Source organism: Natator depressus, chromosome 3, assembly GCF_965152275.1.
Source record: "Natator depressus isolate rNatDep1 chromosome 3, rNatDep2.hap1, whole genome shotgun sequence".
Classification (NCBI taxonomy): domain Eukaryota; kingdom Metazoa; phylum Chordata; order Testudines; family Cheloniidae; genus Natator; species Natator depressus.
Window position 1 is genome coordinate 93567370 of NC_134236.1, and position 17382 is coordinate 93584751.

A 17382-nucleotide genomic window follows, 5' to 3' on the forward strand; every position below is an offset into this window, starting at 1 on the left:
GAAATTTAACTCCAATATAAGCTGAATTGTCTTATACCATACAAATGTACTACAGAATTTATCCCCCTACTGGAAATGACCGTGCCATTGAGATTTTTTTATCCCTTATGATTCCATTAAAATATCCAGCACATTTTGGTCAAGCTTTTGCATAAAACAGGAAGGGGCAGCTCCTCAGCTGAAGTAAATTGGCATAGTTCCATTGAAGTCAACAGTTTTCCATTTTAAAATGTTTTAACTGTGTACTTTTAGTCCTAAACATAAAAATCTATATTAAAAAGCCTACAAAATGAATAGTTATCTGATTTTCACAACAATTTATTTTGTGTGGCTGAAGACTAAAACTTTATTCTTTAGTCATTTTATTGTGGCTGGGTTTTATAGCTTGTTATGTACCTGAGCCATAGTAGCTTCAACCTTCTCTGAATAGCTTTGATTTTGTGGATTTAAGTCAAACATGTAACAATGCTTTAATATGCTTTTGTAAATTACCTGTGATGGAGTGAAACCAGACATGCGGAAAGCTGAAAAGACAAGTGGCAACTCCGCCTTCAGCAACATCTCAATGTAGTGAGCACTGCAAAAATAGATTGGGTGGATGCCAGATTCTGCTGTGTCAATAGATAGGTGTACCTGACCAACAAAGCAAACAACAAATAATAATTGTTACTTACTACAGAAGAAAATGTATGATTTTACTTTAAAAGACACTACTAAATAAGTAAATATTCGTTGGTACCAGAAGCAGGAGAAAAGTGTGGTAAAATGAGTGGAAAACTGTAGAGAGAGAAACTGTTGAGAGAAACAAAAAGGTTTACAAGCTATTTCTCTTGGTTGACAGCCCAATTCATTATTACACATATGTTTTAATGAATGTTAACTTTGAGAGTAGGAAGGGTGAGATTCCCCCCCCCATTCATTGCCCAAGTAGACACATAGAGACTGTTGTTTATAAATGAGGGAGTGGAGAATAGGAGACTGATGCTGTCAAGGTTCCTTCCCCACTTTGAACTCTAGGGTACAAATGTGGGGACCTGCAAGAAAACCTCCTAAGCTTACTTTTACCAGCTTTGGTTAAAACTTCCCCAAGGTACAAACTATTTTACCCCTTGCCCTTGGTTTTCCACTGCCACCACCAAACGTTTCTCTGGCTTCCTGAGAAAGCGTTGTTTGGAAATGTCTTTCCCCCCAAAAATCCTCCCAACCCTTGCACCCTACTTCTTGGGGAAGGTTTGGTAAAAATCCTCGCCAATTGGCATAGGTGAACACAGACCCAAACCCTTGGATCTTAGAACAATGAAAAAAAGCATTCAGTTCTTGAAAAGAAACATTTTAATAGAAGAAACAGTAAAAAGAAAAGGATCACCTCTGTAAGATCAGGATGGTAAATACCTTACAGGGTAATCAGATTCAAAACGTAGAGAATCCCTCTAGGCAAAACCTTAGGTTACAAAAAGACACACAGACAGGAATATTCATTCTATTCAGCACAACTTATTTTCTCAGCCATTTAAAGAAATCATAATCTAACGCATATCTAGCTAGATTACTTACTAAGTACTAAGACTCCATTCCTGTTCTGTCCCCGGCAAAAGCCTCACCCAGACAGACACAGACCCTTTAATGTTCTCCCTCTTCCCAGCTTTTGAAAGTATCTTGTCTCCTCATTCGTCATTTTGGTCAGGTGCCAGTGAGGTTATCCTAGTTTCTTAACCCTTTACAGGTGAAAGGGTTTTTTCCTCTGGCCAGGAGGGATTTAAAAGTGGTTAGCCTTCCCTTTATATTTATGACAGATGCTTTTTACAATCCTATGTAGTGGATAGAGAATTGGATGGAGCTGTCATGATTTGCCCAGGTGTGGTGTGTGTATGTGGAGGAGAATATATATGGAGGGTAGAAGTGAAGTTCTATTTGAATGGGAGAATGGGGAATGAAAGGTTACCAGTGTGGAATGTGCTGGGTAGATGGGTGTGTGGTTTGTAAGTAATGTGTTTTTGGCTTGGTGAAGACGTGCATTCCTTTGAACTTTTCCTTCTTTTTCCTTTGGGTCCTGGCTCACAGGAGGTTGCATGTATAGTACAACCTCCCACTCCATATAGGTGACACCTCAGTTGAGACGGAGAGTTACATAATGGGAGAAATTAAGACTCCTGTTTGGGGCAAAGAGGAGGTAGAGGTGAGTTCTGGATTGCACATGTTAATGCTTTGGTGGAGCTAATTAACATTTAATGTGGGGATCTTTAGCCTAAAACTGCTTTATACTTTTGCCTGGCGGTTCCACACTTGTTAATTTAGCTATGAAGATACCAAACTCCTCAGTACGGAGGATGGTCAGCACAAACAGACTCACAAAATGAAGACAACCTTCTCAGTGCTGGAACAGCAGCAGAATTGGACCAGGTGCTAGTCATACGGTATGTACTACAATTAGGAATATACAAACACCCTCTTGAAAAAGAGCTAGAGAATCATCTAATAAGACCACAATTTTCTAGTGACTGACTATAGCTGATGGTTTAATTTACACCAGTCACAGAACCTGACAAAGAACAATACCAAATAAAAGAGATTTTTTAAAATAGATGACATCATATTTAACAAAGGATGAAAATTATGGAGCTTGTGTAACTAGCTTGATTTAAATACCAGCCATTTGAAATATGGAATTATTCGGTACTTGGTCAGTACGGAAGTTTTTAATTACTAAAGCATTTTAGTATTTTCTGTACAACTCTGATATTTTGTGCCTTTTATTGATTTTATAATACAACAAAGCTAATAATCAAAACAATGAACTTGCACAGTGTAATAATAATAAAAAGGCCACTCAATAGTACCTTCTCCCTACACAAAGAATTTAACACAACCAATACAGTTTATTTTATTGCCAACTTTAACTTTCAATAACACTGCCATTAGCATACCCATTATTTCACAGCCTTTAAACAACCATTTGAACAAATGTCAAATCTATATTTTTCTGAGAGAATTTTTAAGGGACAAGCATTCAGTTAGAGGATCTTAATGAAAAGTGAAACAATAACTCAGTGAAACTGATAAACATTCCTTTAAAAAATTTCAAAGCCACCTTTAAAAAGAAAAGCTTTTAAAGTCTTACAGAAACATGCAGTCTTCGCAGCCAGAGAAATGCTGAGATGAGAAGACTGGAAAATTGTTGAAGAAATGTTAATGTTTTCTCTCTCTCTCCTGACATTATCAGAAATACAGAAGACGCAAACCAGTCATAGCCAGCATAACCTTCCTGCAGACAACCTGTAGGAGAATGTTAAGGAACTCTGACAAAGAACAAACTATTGCTGGCATAAAACCACGTTTCTTTTCTCCAAGGAACAAAGAATCAGCAAAATAATAATAAAAAAAATTAGATTGTGAATCACAACAAATCAGGTACTTTAAAAAAAATGGGAATCTGAAAGTTAATATAACAATCCAAACACAACAATGTCAAGATGTGTAGACCCAGGGCCCTATTGTAGCAACTCCGGTGTTGCACTAGTGTAGCTACACTGAAGATGGTTTCTTGAGCATAAAAAGTCCATTAAAGTTAAATCAGTATAAAACTGGAGTAAAATTCATTGTGATAAATTAGGCCCCTAGACTCTGAACTAATTTTCCTCTCTGCAAAGTCCACATAATTCTGCCATGACCCTTCGAAAAACACAAGCAAAAACACCAAAACCTAGGTGCTTGAATGCTTATTTTAAGTTAACACTAATAGCCCAACACCCATAAGTACTTTTATAACAGTAAACAAATATGTGCATGTGTCAAGGTTCCTTCCCCACTCTGAACTCTAGGGTACAGATGTGGGGACCTGCATGAAAACCCCCTAAGCTTATTTTTACCAGCTCAGGTTAAAACTTCCCCAAGGTAGAAACTATTTTACCTTTTGCCCTTGGACTTTATTGCTGCCACCACCTAGAGTCTAACAGGGAAAGAGCCCGCTTGGAAACATCTTTCCCCCCCAAAATCTTTCCCAAACCCTACACCCCCTTTCCTGGGGAAGGCTTGATAAAAATCCTCACCAATTTGCATAGGTGAACACAGACCCAAACCCTTGGATCTTAAGAACAATGAAAAAGCAATCAGGTTCTTAAAAGAACAATTTTAATTGAAGAAAAAAAGTAAAAGAATCACCTCTGTAAAATCAGGATGGTAAATACCTTACAGGGTAATCGGATTCAAAACATAGAGAATCCCTCTAGGCTAAACCTTAAGTTACAAAAAGACACAAAAACAGGAATATACATTCCATTCAGCACAGCTATTTTATCAGCCATTTAAACAAAACAGAATCTAACGCATATCTAGCTAGATTACTTACTAAGTTCTAAGACTCCATTCTTTTTCTGTTCCCGGCAAAAAGCATCACACAGACAGAGAGAACCTTTGTTTCTCTCCCTCCTCCAGCTTTGAAAGTATCTGGTCTCCTCATTGGTCATTTTGGTCAGGTGCCAGCGAGGTTCTCCTAGCTTCTTAACCCTCTACAGGTGAAAGGGTTTTTCCTCTGTCCAGGAGGGATTTTAAAGGTCTTTACCCTTCCCTTTATATTTATGACAGCATGTAATAAAGAGGAGCCTGGATACAAACATTTCAGTAAGAAAACAGGTTGTAGCTTCCAAACTTCCAAGGAGGTATAAAACAATAGTAAACATAAAAAAATTAAAGGTTTTAAAAATGAAGTATATTTTGCCAGCATCCTTAAATATTGTATAAAATAATAAACCAAACACATTACTAGGTAGGATAGCCTGTCAAAGGGCTTTTTTGTTTTGTGGTTTTTTTTTATACAAACAAGTAAAATACACAATGATTTGAAAAAATATTAGATCAAAACCGTAGTGCAAATCAAATTATAACTGCAGATGACTAAATGTTCAATATTAATAATATTATCATCAATATTACAGAAGAAACTAGCAGACCTAATGGGGATCAGAGCTAATTGCTCTAGGCACTGTACAAACATATTGAAAGACATGATTCTGCCCCAAAGAGCTTAAAATCAAAACCAGACAAGACACACAAGCAAGTTTAATAATCAAATGAAAGGGAAGGACGAGGGTTACAGTCAAAGATCATATAGTTATTCTGTCAAGTACACATTTTAGTGATATAAAGGTTTCATAATAATGGATTTTTCTCTTATGTGTGCACAAAATGTAATGAAAAATACTATGTAGTCTGCACCACCACCAGGAATTCAAAGAACAAGATAAATGAAAAATTTCTTTGACAGTGATTAGTGACTACTGTCACTAATGTCTTGGTCAATCTAACGTGTCATCTAAAAAGGATACGAAGTGAGGACTTTACAGATGTTTGCTGTTGTTTCAGAAATTTATCACAGTGCATTAACACCAGGCACAGATCATTTTCAGCACCATCTTTCAGCAAATTTAAATATTTACCATACCTAATAAAATAAACGTTAAACAAACTTAGACACTTAAGTTTCAATAAATGTAAAACATAAAATGTCTATTCTTTAAAAATAAGAACACATTTTAATGGATGCATTTAATGCAGTTCTAGGATTTATGAAAAGTTAAGAACTCATAGCCCTATATGTAATTAAGCGTATACTGTGGTTAGGGCTGGGAACTCAGTCTGGTGACAGTTCGGGAAGCAACTGGTGAACTGGTCTAGATTCTATTGAAGAAGCACAGCAGACATTTGTTACTAAGGTTTGCAACCTGTCATAGGAGTCTTATTATATCCTCAGCTGTCGCTGGACATTCAGATTGCAGCAGATGCCAACATTGTATTTTTTTTTAAATCTGCACTGTGCTAGAAGGCCTCAACCATTTCTTTCAGACACAGACCTTGCTTCCATTATCCATGTCTTTGTGATTTCAGGATAAGATTATTGTGAAGTCCTACATGTGAGGCAATTCTTTAAGATCATTTGGAAATTTAGGCCTCAAACCTGCACACACTTATGCAACCTCACTCACATGAGCTCTCCTGTTGACTTTAATAGGATTACATGCATTTAAAGTTAAGCATGGGTGTGATCCTTTGCAAGTTCAGGGTCTGAAATTCCTGTAGAAAGTGATGTAGAAATTTGGTGAAGAAATAATCTGCTTAATCTGCAACAAGGAAGATTTAGGTTAGATATTAGGAAAATATTTCTAAGCCCTGGTCTACACTAGGACTTTAGGTCGAATTTAGCAGCGTTAAATCGATGTAAACCTGCACCTGTCCACACGATGAAGCCCTTTATTTCGACTTAAAGGGCTCTTAAAATCGATTTCCTTACTCCACCCCTGACAAGTGGAGTAGCGCTTAAATCGGCCTTGCCGGGTTGAATTTGGGGTACTGTGGACACAATTCGACGGTACTGGCCTCCGGGAGCTATCCCAGAGTGCTCCATTGTGACTGCTCTGGACAGTACTCTCAACTCAGATGCACGATTGTTTGCCGTTGCTCTGACGCAGGGAGGGGCGACTGACGACACGGCTTACAGGGTTGGCTTATAGGGAGCTAAAATCAACAAAGGGGGTGGCTTTACATCAAGGAGTATTTCAGGCAGGACTTCACAGAGGGTTCCAATAAGAAATGGTGTACCTAAGTTATTGTTCTTATTGGAACAAGGAGTTTAGTCTGGCCTCTGATTGATACATGGCTAGATTTACCTCGCTGCACCTTCTCTGTGAGTGACTGCAGTGTGACCTAGAGGAATGAGTCCCCTAAACGGGGGATGGCGGGGGGTTTGCAAATGAGTACAAAACAAATCTGGTCTATTTCTTATTTTGATACACTCCATCTATCTTTTACATCTTTGGCTGGCAGCAGACGGTGCAGAAGGACTGCATGCCATCCACATCTCATGGCTGCTCGGCAGAAGATGGTACAATAGGACTGCTAGCCATCCTCATCTCTTGCCTGCCCGGCAGAAGATGATGCAATAGGACTGCTAGCAATCCGTATCACCTGCCTGCTCACCATAAGATGGTTGAATAGGACTGACTGCAGGACTAAAGAGAATGACTTGATCAAGTCACTCCAAATTTAGTCCCTGCGCCCATGTCTGCCCAGGCGCTCCTGATCGACCTCACACAGGTGACCAGGAGCACCTCGGACATGACGATGACGGCTACCAGTCCTATTGCACTGTCTGCTGCCACAAGGCAATGGGTTGCTGCTACTGTGTAGCAATGCAGTACTGCGTCTGCCAGCACCCAGGAGACATACGGTGACAGTGAGCTGAGCGGGCTCCATGCTTGCCGTGGTATGGCGTCTGCACAGGTAACTCAGGAAAAAAGGCGCGAAATGATTGTCTGCCCTTGCTTTCATGGAGGGAGGGAGGGAAGGGGGGCCTGACGATATGTACCCAGAACCACCCGTGACAATGTTTTAGCCCCATCAGGCATTGGGATCTCATCCCAGAATTCCAATGGGCAGCGGAGACTGCGGGAACTGTGGGATAGCTACCCACAGTGCAACACTCCGGAAGTCGACTCTAGCCTCAGTACTGTGGAAGCACTCCACTGAGTTAATGCACTTAATGCACTTAGAGCATTTTCTGTGGGGACACACACACTCGAATATATAAAACCGATTTCTAAAAAACCGACTTCTATAAATTCGACCAATTTCGTAGTGTAGACATACCCTAATAGAAGGATAGTTAAGCATTGGAATAGGCTTAAGAGGGGCTGTGAAACCTCCATTGTTGGAGGTTTTAAAGAACAGGTTAGACAAGCACCTGCCAGGGATGTTCTTTGTTTTGCCTCAGAGCAGGGGGGTGGACTAAATGACCTCTCGAGGTACTTTCCAGGCCTATATTTCTAAGATTCTATAATGTACGGTTAGCTGTAAATCTTGCTAAACAAGTTGCAATTAGCCCTTAGAAAAATAATGAATAATAACCTATTTAATTTGTTGCAGATAATTTAACCATGTACTAATACCTTTTTCATCTTTAAAGTAAATATTCATTCTCTTAAAAATGATCTTTAGATTTAAATGGTACAAAACGTTGAGTTGATGGATCAAATATCATTAAAGTCATTGCAAAAAAATCAAACAAACTCTAGAAATACAGAAGAGAAATATTTTAATGCAATGTACCTGACTGTCATTTTAATGCCAAGCTGCTGCACAGATGAAAGGCTTTCATTCTTCACATTTGCATCATCAGCTAAAAACAAAAGCAAATATAAATATAAATATGTAAAAAGTCTGCATTATAATGATGATTTTAATTGAAAATGGGATGAAGGTAATATTTTTACATATTTTAATGCCAAATCCAGAACATTGTTTGTATCTGAAGTGCTGTCAGTAATCTCTGCAAAGATTATTACAGGAAACTACATACAACTGAACTGTCTGCTTTTTTTAAAAGATGTTTGAAAACAAAAAGCAATTATGTGCATGTTTCTCATGGTCACAACCAGCCTGCAGCACAACCAGAACAGGCAACTAGCAAGGGCCCTACTCCTTGATACCTCCATTCTCAGCATAACATCTTCGCTATGGCAGGTGAAACAGACAAAACTGTAACTCCTGGCCCAATTCCCTCCCTTCCAGCAGTTTGGGACCTCATGAGTGTAAAGCCAACCTTGTTTGCACATACCGTGCTGTAAATCTCATCAAATATATCGAAAATATTGAACTGAAAGGGACCTAAAAGTACTTTCCTCATTTATTGTTCTGTATGACTGTAATGTACGCCTCTACTTTACGCACTTCGTATTGAATTTAAAAGCTGTAAACTAGAGTGTGGCAAGCCTCAGCTGTTTTTACCCTTGGTGAGACGGGGTTGGGGTAAAACAGTCCCTCTTGGCTGCACAGGGGCAGTACGTCCTTCCCTCAGTCAATGTTTTGGGCTTATTTTTCTCCATTATGGGAGGGAATACAGCCTCCCCTCCTGGAGAGGCTTGCTCCCATGCTGCTACTCGCCTGATAGCTTGACTCCTTCCCGCCCCCCAGGGAGCGTTTATAAAGGTCCCAGGCCACCCTTGGTTGGAATCAGCTGATCCTAATTGACCTCAGGTATCTCCCTCTCAGCTGATCCTAATTGATCTCTGGTAACCGCTTCTCAACTGAACCTGATTGACCTGTAGTCGCCCCTCCCCAGTTGATAGGGAGGAGAGCCTTTTAACCTTCTGAGACTGTTTTCTACCCCTCTCCCCCTCGCAGCCATTTGTCCTGAGTTTATCACAAGAGCAAAAATATAATAAATCTGATGCATTAAAACTAAGCATCCTCTAAAAATATTATTTTATCACACATTTAAATCCTAAATGCAAAAGACCTAACAAAGGGATATTATCTCTCATACATATTATAATGAAAGACAAGTATAGAGTCCTCAGCAAACAATTAACACATAATAAATGTTCTGAGTTGGAGGGGTCCAGGGTCTGACAGGTTCTAATTTTCATTTTCTAGTTTAGTTTGTGGTCCTGGCTAGTAAGTACTAAAAATTGACACTAAGCAGGTTTTTGTCATCTATCTAGTGGATGGCATGATTTTGTTAAAATACGTGATCAGTTTTCACATTTTTTAACATATATATTCAGCAGAAACCAAAATATACCATTTTCCCAGGATGTAAGTGATATTCTGTGACGGATCAGCTCACTTTCTAAGTTGATGGGTATTTTCTCCCATCCCACTTGAACAGACATAAGAAACCAAACTAAAGGAACTACTCGTACCAATTTAAGTGAGCTCTCTAGTTTCCTTGTTTGCATACAAGCCATGGATACCATTGCACTAAAGATAAAATATTTACAAGCTGCGGGAGGTGAAGTCCTGGCTGGAATGAAAAAGGTTAACAAGAGCAACTAAGAGAACAAGCCCTCCATTTGGATCACATGAAATAGATCAAAATGTTATAGAAAGAGTAAAGAAAACAACAATACAGGAAAATTACATTTAACAAAGAAGAGAGAGAGTTCAACAGTAGAACAGTGATAAGAAAACACAAGCTGTGTGTGACAGGTTGGATCACAGAAACCCCCTTGGGGCTGCCAACTGATGTGCCAAGACTACTCCTGCCCCTGCCTTCCCTGCCAGCTTGGGACTCCAGAACCCTGCCTGGTTGTGCCAGATACGCTTGCTGGCCACAAACACAGACCCAGGTCTAGAACCACGTCCCACAAACTGCAAGCTTAACTGAAAGCAGCTTAAGAAGTGTTCCTGTCTTTAACACTCAGATGCCCAACTCCCAGTGGGGTCCAAACCCCAAATAGATCCATTTTACCCTGTATAAAACTTATACAGGGTAAACTCATAAATTGTTCGCCCTCTATAACACTGATAGAGAGATATACACAGCTGCCCCCCACCCCGGTATTAATACATGCTCTGGGTTAATTCATAAGTAAAAAGTGATTTTAAATACAGAAAGTAGGATTTAAGTGGTTCCAAGTAATAGTAGACAGAACAAAGTGACTACCAAGCAAAATAAAACAAAACACACAAGTCTATGCCTACTACAGTAAGAAAACTGAATACAGATAAAACCTCACCCTCAGAGGCGTTCCAGTAAGCTTCCTTTTACAGACTAGCCTCCTTCTAGTCTTGGTCCAGCAATCACTCACACCCCCTGTAGTTACTGTCCTTTGTTCCAGTTTCTCTCAGGTATCCTTGGGGATGGAGAGGCTATCTCTTGAGCCAGCTGAAGACAAAATGGAGGGGTCTCCCGGGGGTTTAAATAGACTCTCTCTTCTGGTTGGACACTTCTCCCTCCCCCTGTGTAGAATCCCAGCTACAAGATGGAGTTTTGGAGTCACATGGGCAAGTCACACATCCATGCATGACTCAGAACTTACAGGTAGCAGCCATGGTTCAAATGCCACCTTGAACATCCTCAAGTAGACTTCTTATGTGGATTGGAGGCTTCCAAGATCCATTGTTCATTAAGTGTTTCATGACTGGGCACTTAATTTGCCCATTCCTTTCTCAAGAAGCTGACCAAATCTTTATATTCATAATTTCAAATACAAAAATGATACGTGCATATCAATAGGATGAATAGATTCACTAGATCATAACCTTTACAGAGATGTGTTACATGGCATATGTAGCATAAAACATATTCCAGTTATGTCATATGTACATTCATAAGCATATTTCCATAAAGCCTTCTGGGGTGCACTGTCACACTGTGTATTAAAACATTAATAAGATATAACCATCAAAGAATTAAGGTAATTAGAAACTGACCTTGTCCATCTGAGAAACACTATTTATAGGTAAGAAAAATCACTTGTTCTCTGAGCAAGACAAGATCTTTCTCTAATGGGCTCTAAATAGCAAGCCCACAACAATATGGAGGAGTTATTTTTCCAGGCACCCAAATTAGAATGCCTTGTGAAATGAGAGGCTTGTATGAAAGACTAACTGAAACTTACAGGTCTGTTAAAAAAGAAGCACTAGCTTACTGAAGATAAGAGAGTGGCCTTTACTCCTCAGAGTGAGCTCTGATCCCCATCAGGAAAGTTTGATGCTGAACAGTGCAGGAATCATCGTGTTGCATTCTGATTGTTTTGGATAATGCTTTCTCCCTTCCAAGCAAATGATCATAGTTTCACTGAAACTAAACCCCTGAACATTCATGACCTGTCATTAAGGGAAAGGAGTACATTTTTCATTTTTGAAAAATTTCTTTGTGGACAAGGAGCAGGATCATCATCAGCAGAAGAGCCCCAACTTCTGGGCACCGTGGTTTGGACCTATTGGATATTTTCTTCTATGGAACAAACTGTCCATGATACAAAAAGCCTGTTTCACCTAAATGCCTCGGCTACTTGAAAAACCAATGGCAAAGCAGTTTCTGAGTCAACAGAAAATCCCCTCCTCCCCTCCCGTCCTATAACGGGGTGAAACTCATCTGGCTGGTTGTGCTGGTATTAGGACCAGAATCAGCCAATGATACTATGAAAAATGAGTGCATCACAGCCCACAGTCCGAGACTCTTCTTCAATTTTACAACAGTGAGTTGTTATTGTCCACTTGGTATTCAAAGAACATAATTGATTTCATTGATTTTATTTGCCTTTTATTCTCCATTGTAATAATTTCTTAGTTGCTGGAAAATATTTTTCCCTTTATCATATTCCCTTTTATATTTTTCTCTGCATTTTGAAGGAAGATAAAATTAACATGGGGTTTGGATTTAATAACAATTCCACATTATGTAGTACCTTGTCAAGCCAAAAACTCTTGCTTTTGTGTACTAGTATATCTGATGTAATCATAGCTCTGAACATAGTGCAGGTTAACTGCAAATCCAGAGCTAGCAAAGGGAACATAAAAATTGTACTTTTCACCTTATGTAAAGAGTTATGACTTTTCATTTTGTTTTTCAATTAATGGACTAGAAATGAAGATTTAACAAAACAAAGCAAAACAAAATATTTAGAATCCAGAGGACTATCACCATCTACTTAAAAAAACTGGAGCTATAAAACCTTAATGTTCCTTTAAGATTACCAAAACATTTTATGGGATATTTAAATATTGTAGATCACAATCCATGGACAACAGGTGGACTTTTGTTCTTGGGAAGAAAGATTGACTGTGATTGTAATGAAGTCCAAACTATGTCTGATTCAATATGTACAATTTAATTCTCCACAAAACTGATCTGACATTTATCAATAAAACTGTTATGTTTAATTGTCTTGAAACACTATGGTTTTCAATATTCAAGCACAAAAAGATCAATTTTCTCAATAAGAACATGATTTCTCCTCAAACAAAAGGCAGAACATCTCTGAACTGTCAATTAGATGGAGAGGTGATGCAGGTACCGTAATTAAACAGAATAGGCTATGGCAGCATTTTCCCATATGTCAAATCCCGCAAAAGAATTAAACATAAGGGACAGAATCACTTTCCTCTCACAGCTCACAGGAAACAAAGAACTATACTGAACACGTTTAATTCTATTTTTAAAAAGAATGAAATGCAAAATAGATGTTTCTTAATTCATATATAATTTCATGATTTGATGGATGTCAGGATTCCACACATTTACCCTTTAAAAACTCAGACTGAAAATAATACAATATATGGCAATAAAAAGAGTAAGATAATCTTTCCCACTGGAAAAGACACAGACTGGACAATTTAGTAGTAGGGGAGAGAGATTTTTTAAATATATATGTTACCTGCTCTTTGGTTGAAAATACCCATTATTTAGTGCAATCCGGTTCATTAAAAAAATACAGTTTTCTTCAGAATATCTTTATAAGCCAAGGACAAAAGTCATCCCTGGCAACGAATAATTTAGCAGCAACCAGAAAAGGGGGATAAATTCTACAAGACAATTTTTCCTGCCTTTTTTAAAATCTGAAAATACTTTTATCGTCTGGACCCCTCACATTTAATTTCTAAGAATACTATGTCTTTTTCTTTCTCACTACAGATTCCATTCTTTGGATTCCCAAACCTTTCCAATATAATTTTTTTGTTGCCTTAATTTCTTTACCTCTTTCCTTTCCGGGGACTTCTGAGTGAGCCCAATTTCTTTCCTTTTGTCTTCCCTTAGCTATTTTCTTCTCACTATTTTAGACTCTTCCAATCTACTGCAGAATATTTAAGTAATGCTACAGACAAAATATAGCCATTTTGTGATAACAGACACTGGCTAATAAAGTGATGTAACTGTGCAAACAAAATAAAAAACATGAACTACTAGCAACAGTCAGAGAGCAGAGAGAGAAAGCAGGATGACTGTACTTATAGGTCTGGCATGAAAAAACAAGCAAGAATAGTTTGTAACAAAAATTCTTGGTGATTTAAGGACTAAACTGATAGAACTGGCAGTTTGTGCCATTAAACTGTCTGAACAGGAGACCTAGGCTGAAGACCTGGAGATGTTATCTCTTAGTTTAGTGGAAACTAATCAAGTTATAAAGGTGCCAACCACCACATCCCTTTTTAGCACACTGCAGAGGCCAATTAACTGAATATGAATAAATTCAGTTATTCATTAAGTTATGCATGCTAGTCTTCTAAAGAAGCTGCAACAGCAGTCAGGAGCCTAAAGAGCTACAGAACCAAGTAGCAACGGAGATCTTGCTTGGATACCAGTCTCCTTGCTGATAAAAATATAGTTAGTAAAACTGATAATGATTGAAAGACAAGAACTTTGTAAAATTATAATAATAATTTCTGAATGAAACTGTGCAATAAGTATAGATACATTGTATTTTAGTGCTGGGGAAAAAACCAGAAAGTTTACTATTTAACTTACATTAATATGAATTTCCATTTCATATCATTCTGCTTCATAACATCTTCACTAGTCTATCTCCTCTACAGGTAAACTGGAAAAACCTCAAGTTCAACAAAGCTGTTCATTGCATTGACAGCCATTGCTAATGCAACTCAGACATTCTGAACCAGATTATGACATAGTGTAAACTGGCACAGCTCCACTGACTTCAGTGGAATTATACCAATTTACCCCAGATAAGGATCTGGCTCTCTCTCTTTCCAGCAGGAGGACCACATGGTGGCAGCAAGCTTACCACTGTGGTTTATTAGTATAATTTAATATTGATAGTACAGGAGTGCCAAGATAGCCCAGTCAGAAACAGGGCCCAATGTCTTGGTTCTGTATGTAGACAAATATGTTCAGGGCCCTACCAAATTCATGGCCACAAAAAACGCGTCACAGTCCATCAAATCTGGTCTCCCCCCGTGAAATCTGGTCTTTTGTGTGTGCTTTTACTTTATGCTATACAGATTTCATGAGGGAGGCCAGCATTTCTCAAATTGGAGGACCTGATCCAAAAGGAATTTGAAGGGGGGTTACAAGGTTATTTTATGGGGGACCACAGTATTGCCACCCTTACTTCTGCGCTGCCTTCAGAGCTGGGTGGCCAGAGAGTGGTGGCTTCTGACTGAGGCCCGAGCTCTGCAGGCAACAGCACAGAAGTAAAGATGGCAATACCTTACCATGCCATCCTTATTTCTGCACTGTTGCTGGCAGTGGCTCTGCCCTCAGAGGTAGGCTTCTGGCCAGCAGCTGCCACTCTCCAGCTGCCCAGCTCTGAAGGCAGCACCACTGCCAGCCGCAGTGCAGAAGTAAGGGTAGCAGTATCGCAGCCCTCTCAGCTGCGCCGCAATAGCCTTCTGATCCCACCCGCGCACAACTCCTTTATGGGTCAAGACCCACAACTACAACACCGTGAAATTTCAGATTTAAAGAGATGAATTCATGAAATTTACGATTTTTAAAATCCTATGACCGTGAAATAGACCAAAAAGGACCGAGATTTTGTTAGGGCCCTAGATATGTTTCCTGACAGCAAGAATTTGTAATCTAAGACAAACAACATAAGAAGGTCTGTGCAGTTGCAGTTGCAGTTTAACATATATTTGTATCTTTTATTTTAAACAATTATAAATAAAGGGCCAACCCCCTCCCAATCTGTCAAGCTATCATTAATTGGCTGATTTCTTATAGACATTATTACATAGTCCATATTCATGTTTGATTTTTACCTCTTGTAATACAAATAGAGATTTTATTGTATATGTGGATTGATTATTTTGGTGGGTTGTACAAGAATCTTGCTGGAACTCTCTTTACTGACACCTCTCCTCTTTCCCCACTATGCAACACCATGACAGAGCTCAGAAACAAGCACAACTCTGAGGCAAATAAGTGTTCCATTTGTGAGGCAGCTACTGAATCCTCAGCAAACATGGAATTATGGCTACCCTGTTCTCAGCTCATGAACCCATAATCTGCCGGAGAAAAGGGTCCCAAGTCTGATGTAGAATAGGGCCTCCTCCACGCAGCATAGCCAGGATTCCACAAAACAGTACAAGGAATACTCAGGGCAGTCTCTGCTCAGATTGGAGTTACACATAGGGCTAGTCTACATGGCGGAAAAATCCACAGTAGGTGCTGTGCAGCAGCTCCCTGCACAGTCAGAGTGTGCACGTGGGGAGTTAGTGCAGAGAAGCTAACAGACTTAAGGGCACTGAGGGCACACTCCAAAGTGCCTTAAGCTAATGATTTAAAGTGCATTTCTGCGAAAATCTCTTCACAGAAGCATAGCAAGGAGCAGAAAGATTCCCCCAGATCTTCAAGTGGGTACTATGTAATCTTGGCAAACAGACAAGCATCCACTTTGAATCCCAGAAGGAACTGCCTGACTTAAAAGGTTTTCCACCAATATTTGTTAATTGCATATCTCACAATAATTTAAGAACTAAGCAAGTCTGTTCTCATTTCACTGGGGCATTGGGACACTTTTAGAAAACACAAAGCCTGCCCCATCTCTGAATGGCCTGTGGTTCCACTGAAGACATAAAAATAAAAAGAGCAAAAAATCTAAAAGCACCCACAAAATAAGAAAAAAAAATCTATAGAATTATTCCTCCTCAATTAGCTCCTTCCCCAAAGTGGACAACTTTTCCAGTTCTGAGCATAAGCAGATATAACCAGACAGAGGCTTTTTTTCCCTTCCCAAACTTGTAAACAATATGCTAAATGGTGATTGCTACTTAGATATCTTGCTGGCAACATTAAAAATCAAAGGGAAGAAGAGAAAAGATCAAAACCAAAATGAAAACAACTAGGTTTTTTAGGTAGTGGTTTTCGTAGTTTTTATAAACCACTATTTACTTCAAAGTTAGAAAACCTAGACCTAGACCAAAACCAAAAGAGAAAATAAACTGTTCATTACATTTGATAAGTTGAACTCTGATGGCCAAGGCCACTAAGGTCAAGGATCAGTTTCAATGGAAAAGGAAATGACCAATACCATCTGAAAGAGATTTTTCCCCACCCATATCTCTTGATTGAAAATGCTAAGCATACTCTGAAGCACAAGTGGCTGGTGTCTCTGGCAAGAATCAGATTCACAATTTGTCCTGATGCAATGACTTAAAGAACACAAACTTTGAACCAACAAGAATTCCTATCAGTAGTGAAGGAAATTGGTTGTATTCTTACTAACTGTAAAGGTTTGTTTACTAAATTAGGTTTCATAACATTACACTGACATTGAACTGATGTTAAATTTTGTGCAAGGATTATGTTTAGCTGTCTGGGTATTAATAGGAAGTGACAGAGCTAAATGGACAAATTGCTAATCAACATCTTCAGGCACTCCCGTTCACCTCTAAAGAAGGGAGGCAACCAAGTATTTTGGACTAATGGACTATGTTAAGAACAGAAAGAAATTATTAGATAATAAACTTTACCTCATACTCTATGGCAGGGGTGGGAAAACTTTTTGGCCCGAGGGCCACACAGGGCTTGTGAAAAGGTATGGAGGGCCGGGTAGGGAAGGCTGTGCCTCCACAATCAGCTTGTCCCCTATCTGCCCCCTCCCACTTCCCCCCCCCCGACTGCCCCCCTCAGAACCCCCGACC

The 17382-nt window shown here is 39.1% G+C and overlaps 1 protein-coding gene across 1 annotated transcript in view; it reads right to left on the reverse strand.

Annotated features, from left to right (window-relative positions):
• The window catches only part of TBC1D32 (TBC1 domain family member 32), a 183272-nt gene that overhangs the window by 19628 nt on the left and 146262 nt on the right, over nucleotides 1-17382 (reverse strand). The window contains exons 30-33 of the mRNA XM_074948323.1: nucleotides 8098-8167; nucleotides 5322-5437; nucleotides 3119-3273; nucleotides 493-633 (exon numbers count right to left, since the gene is read on the reverse strand). Coding sequence (XP_074804424.1) covers nucleotides 493-633; nucleotides 3119-3273; nucleotides 5322-5437; nucleotides 8098-8167 — 482 coding nt within the window. The remainder of the gene's footprint in view (nucleotides 1-492; nucleotides 634-3118; nucleotides 3274-5321; nucleotides 5438-8097; nucleotides 8168-17382) is intronic.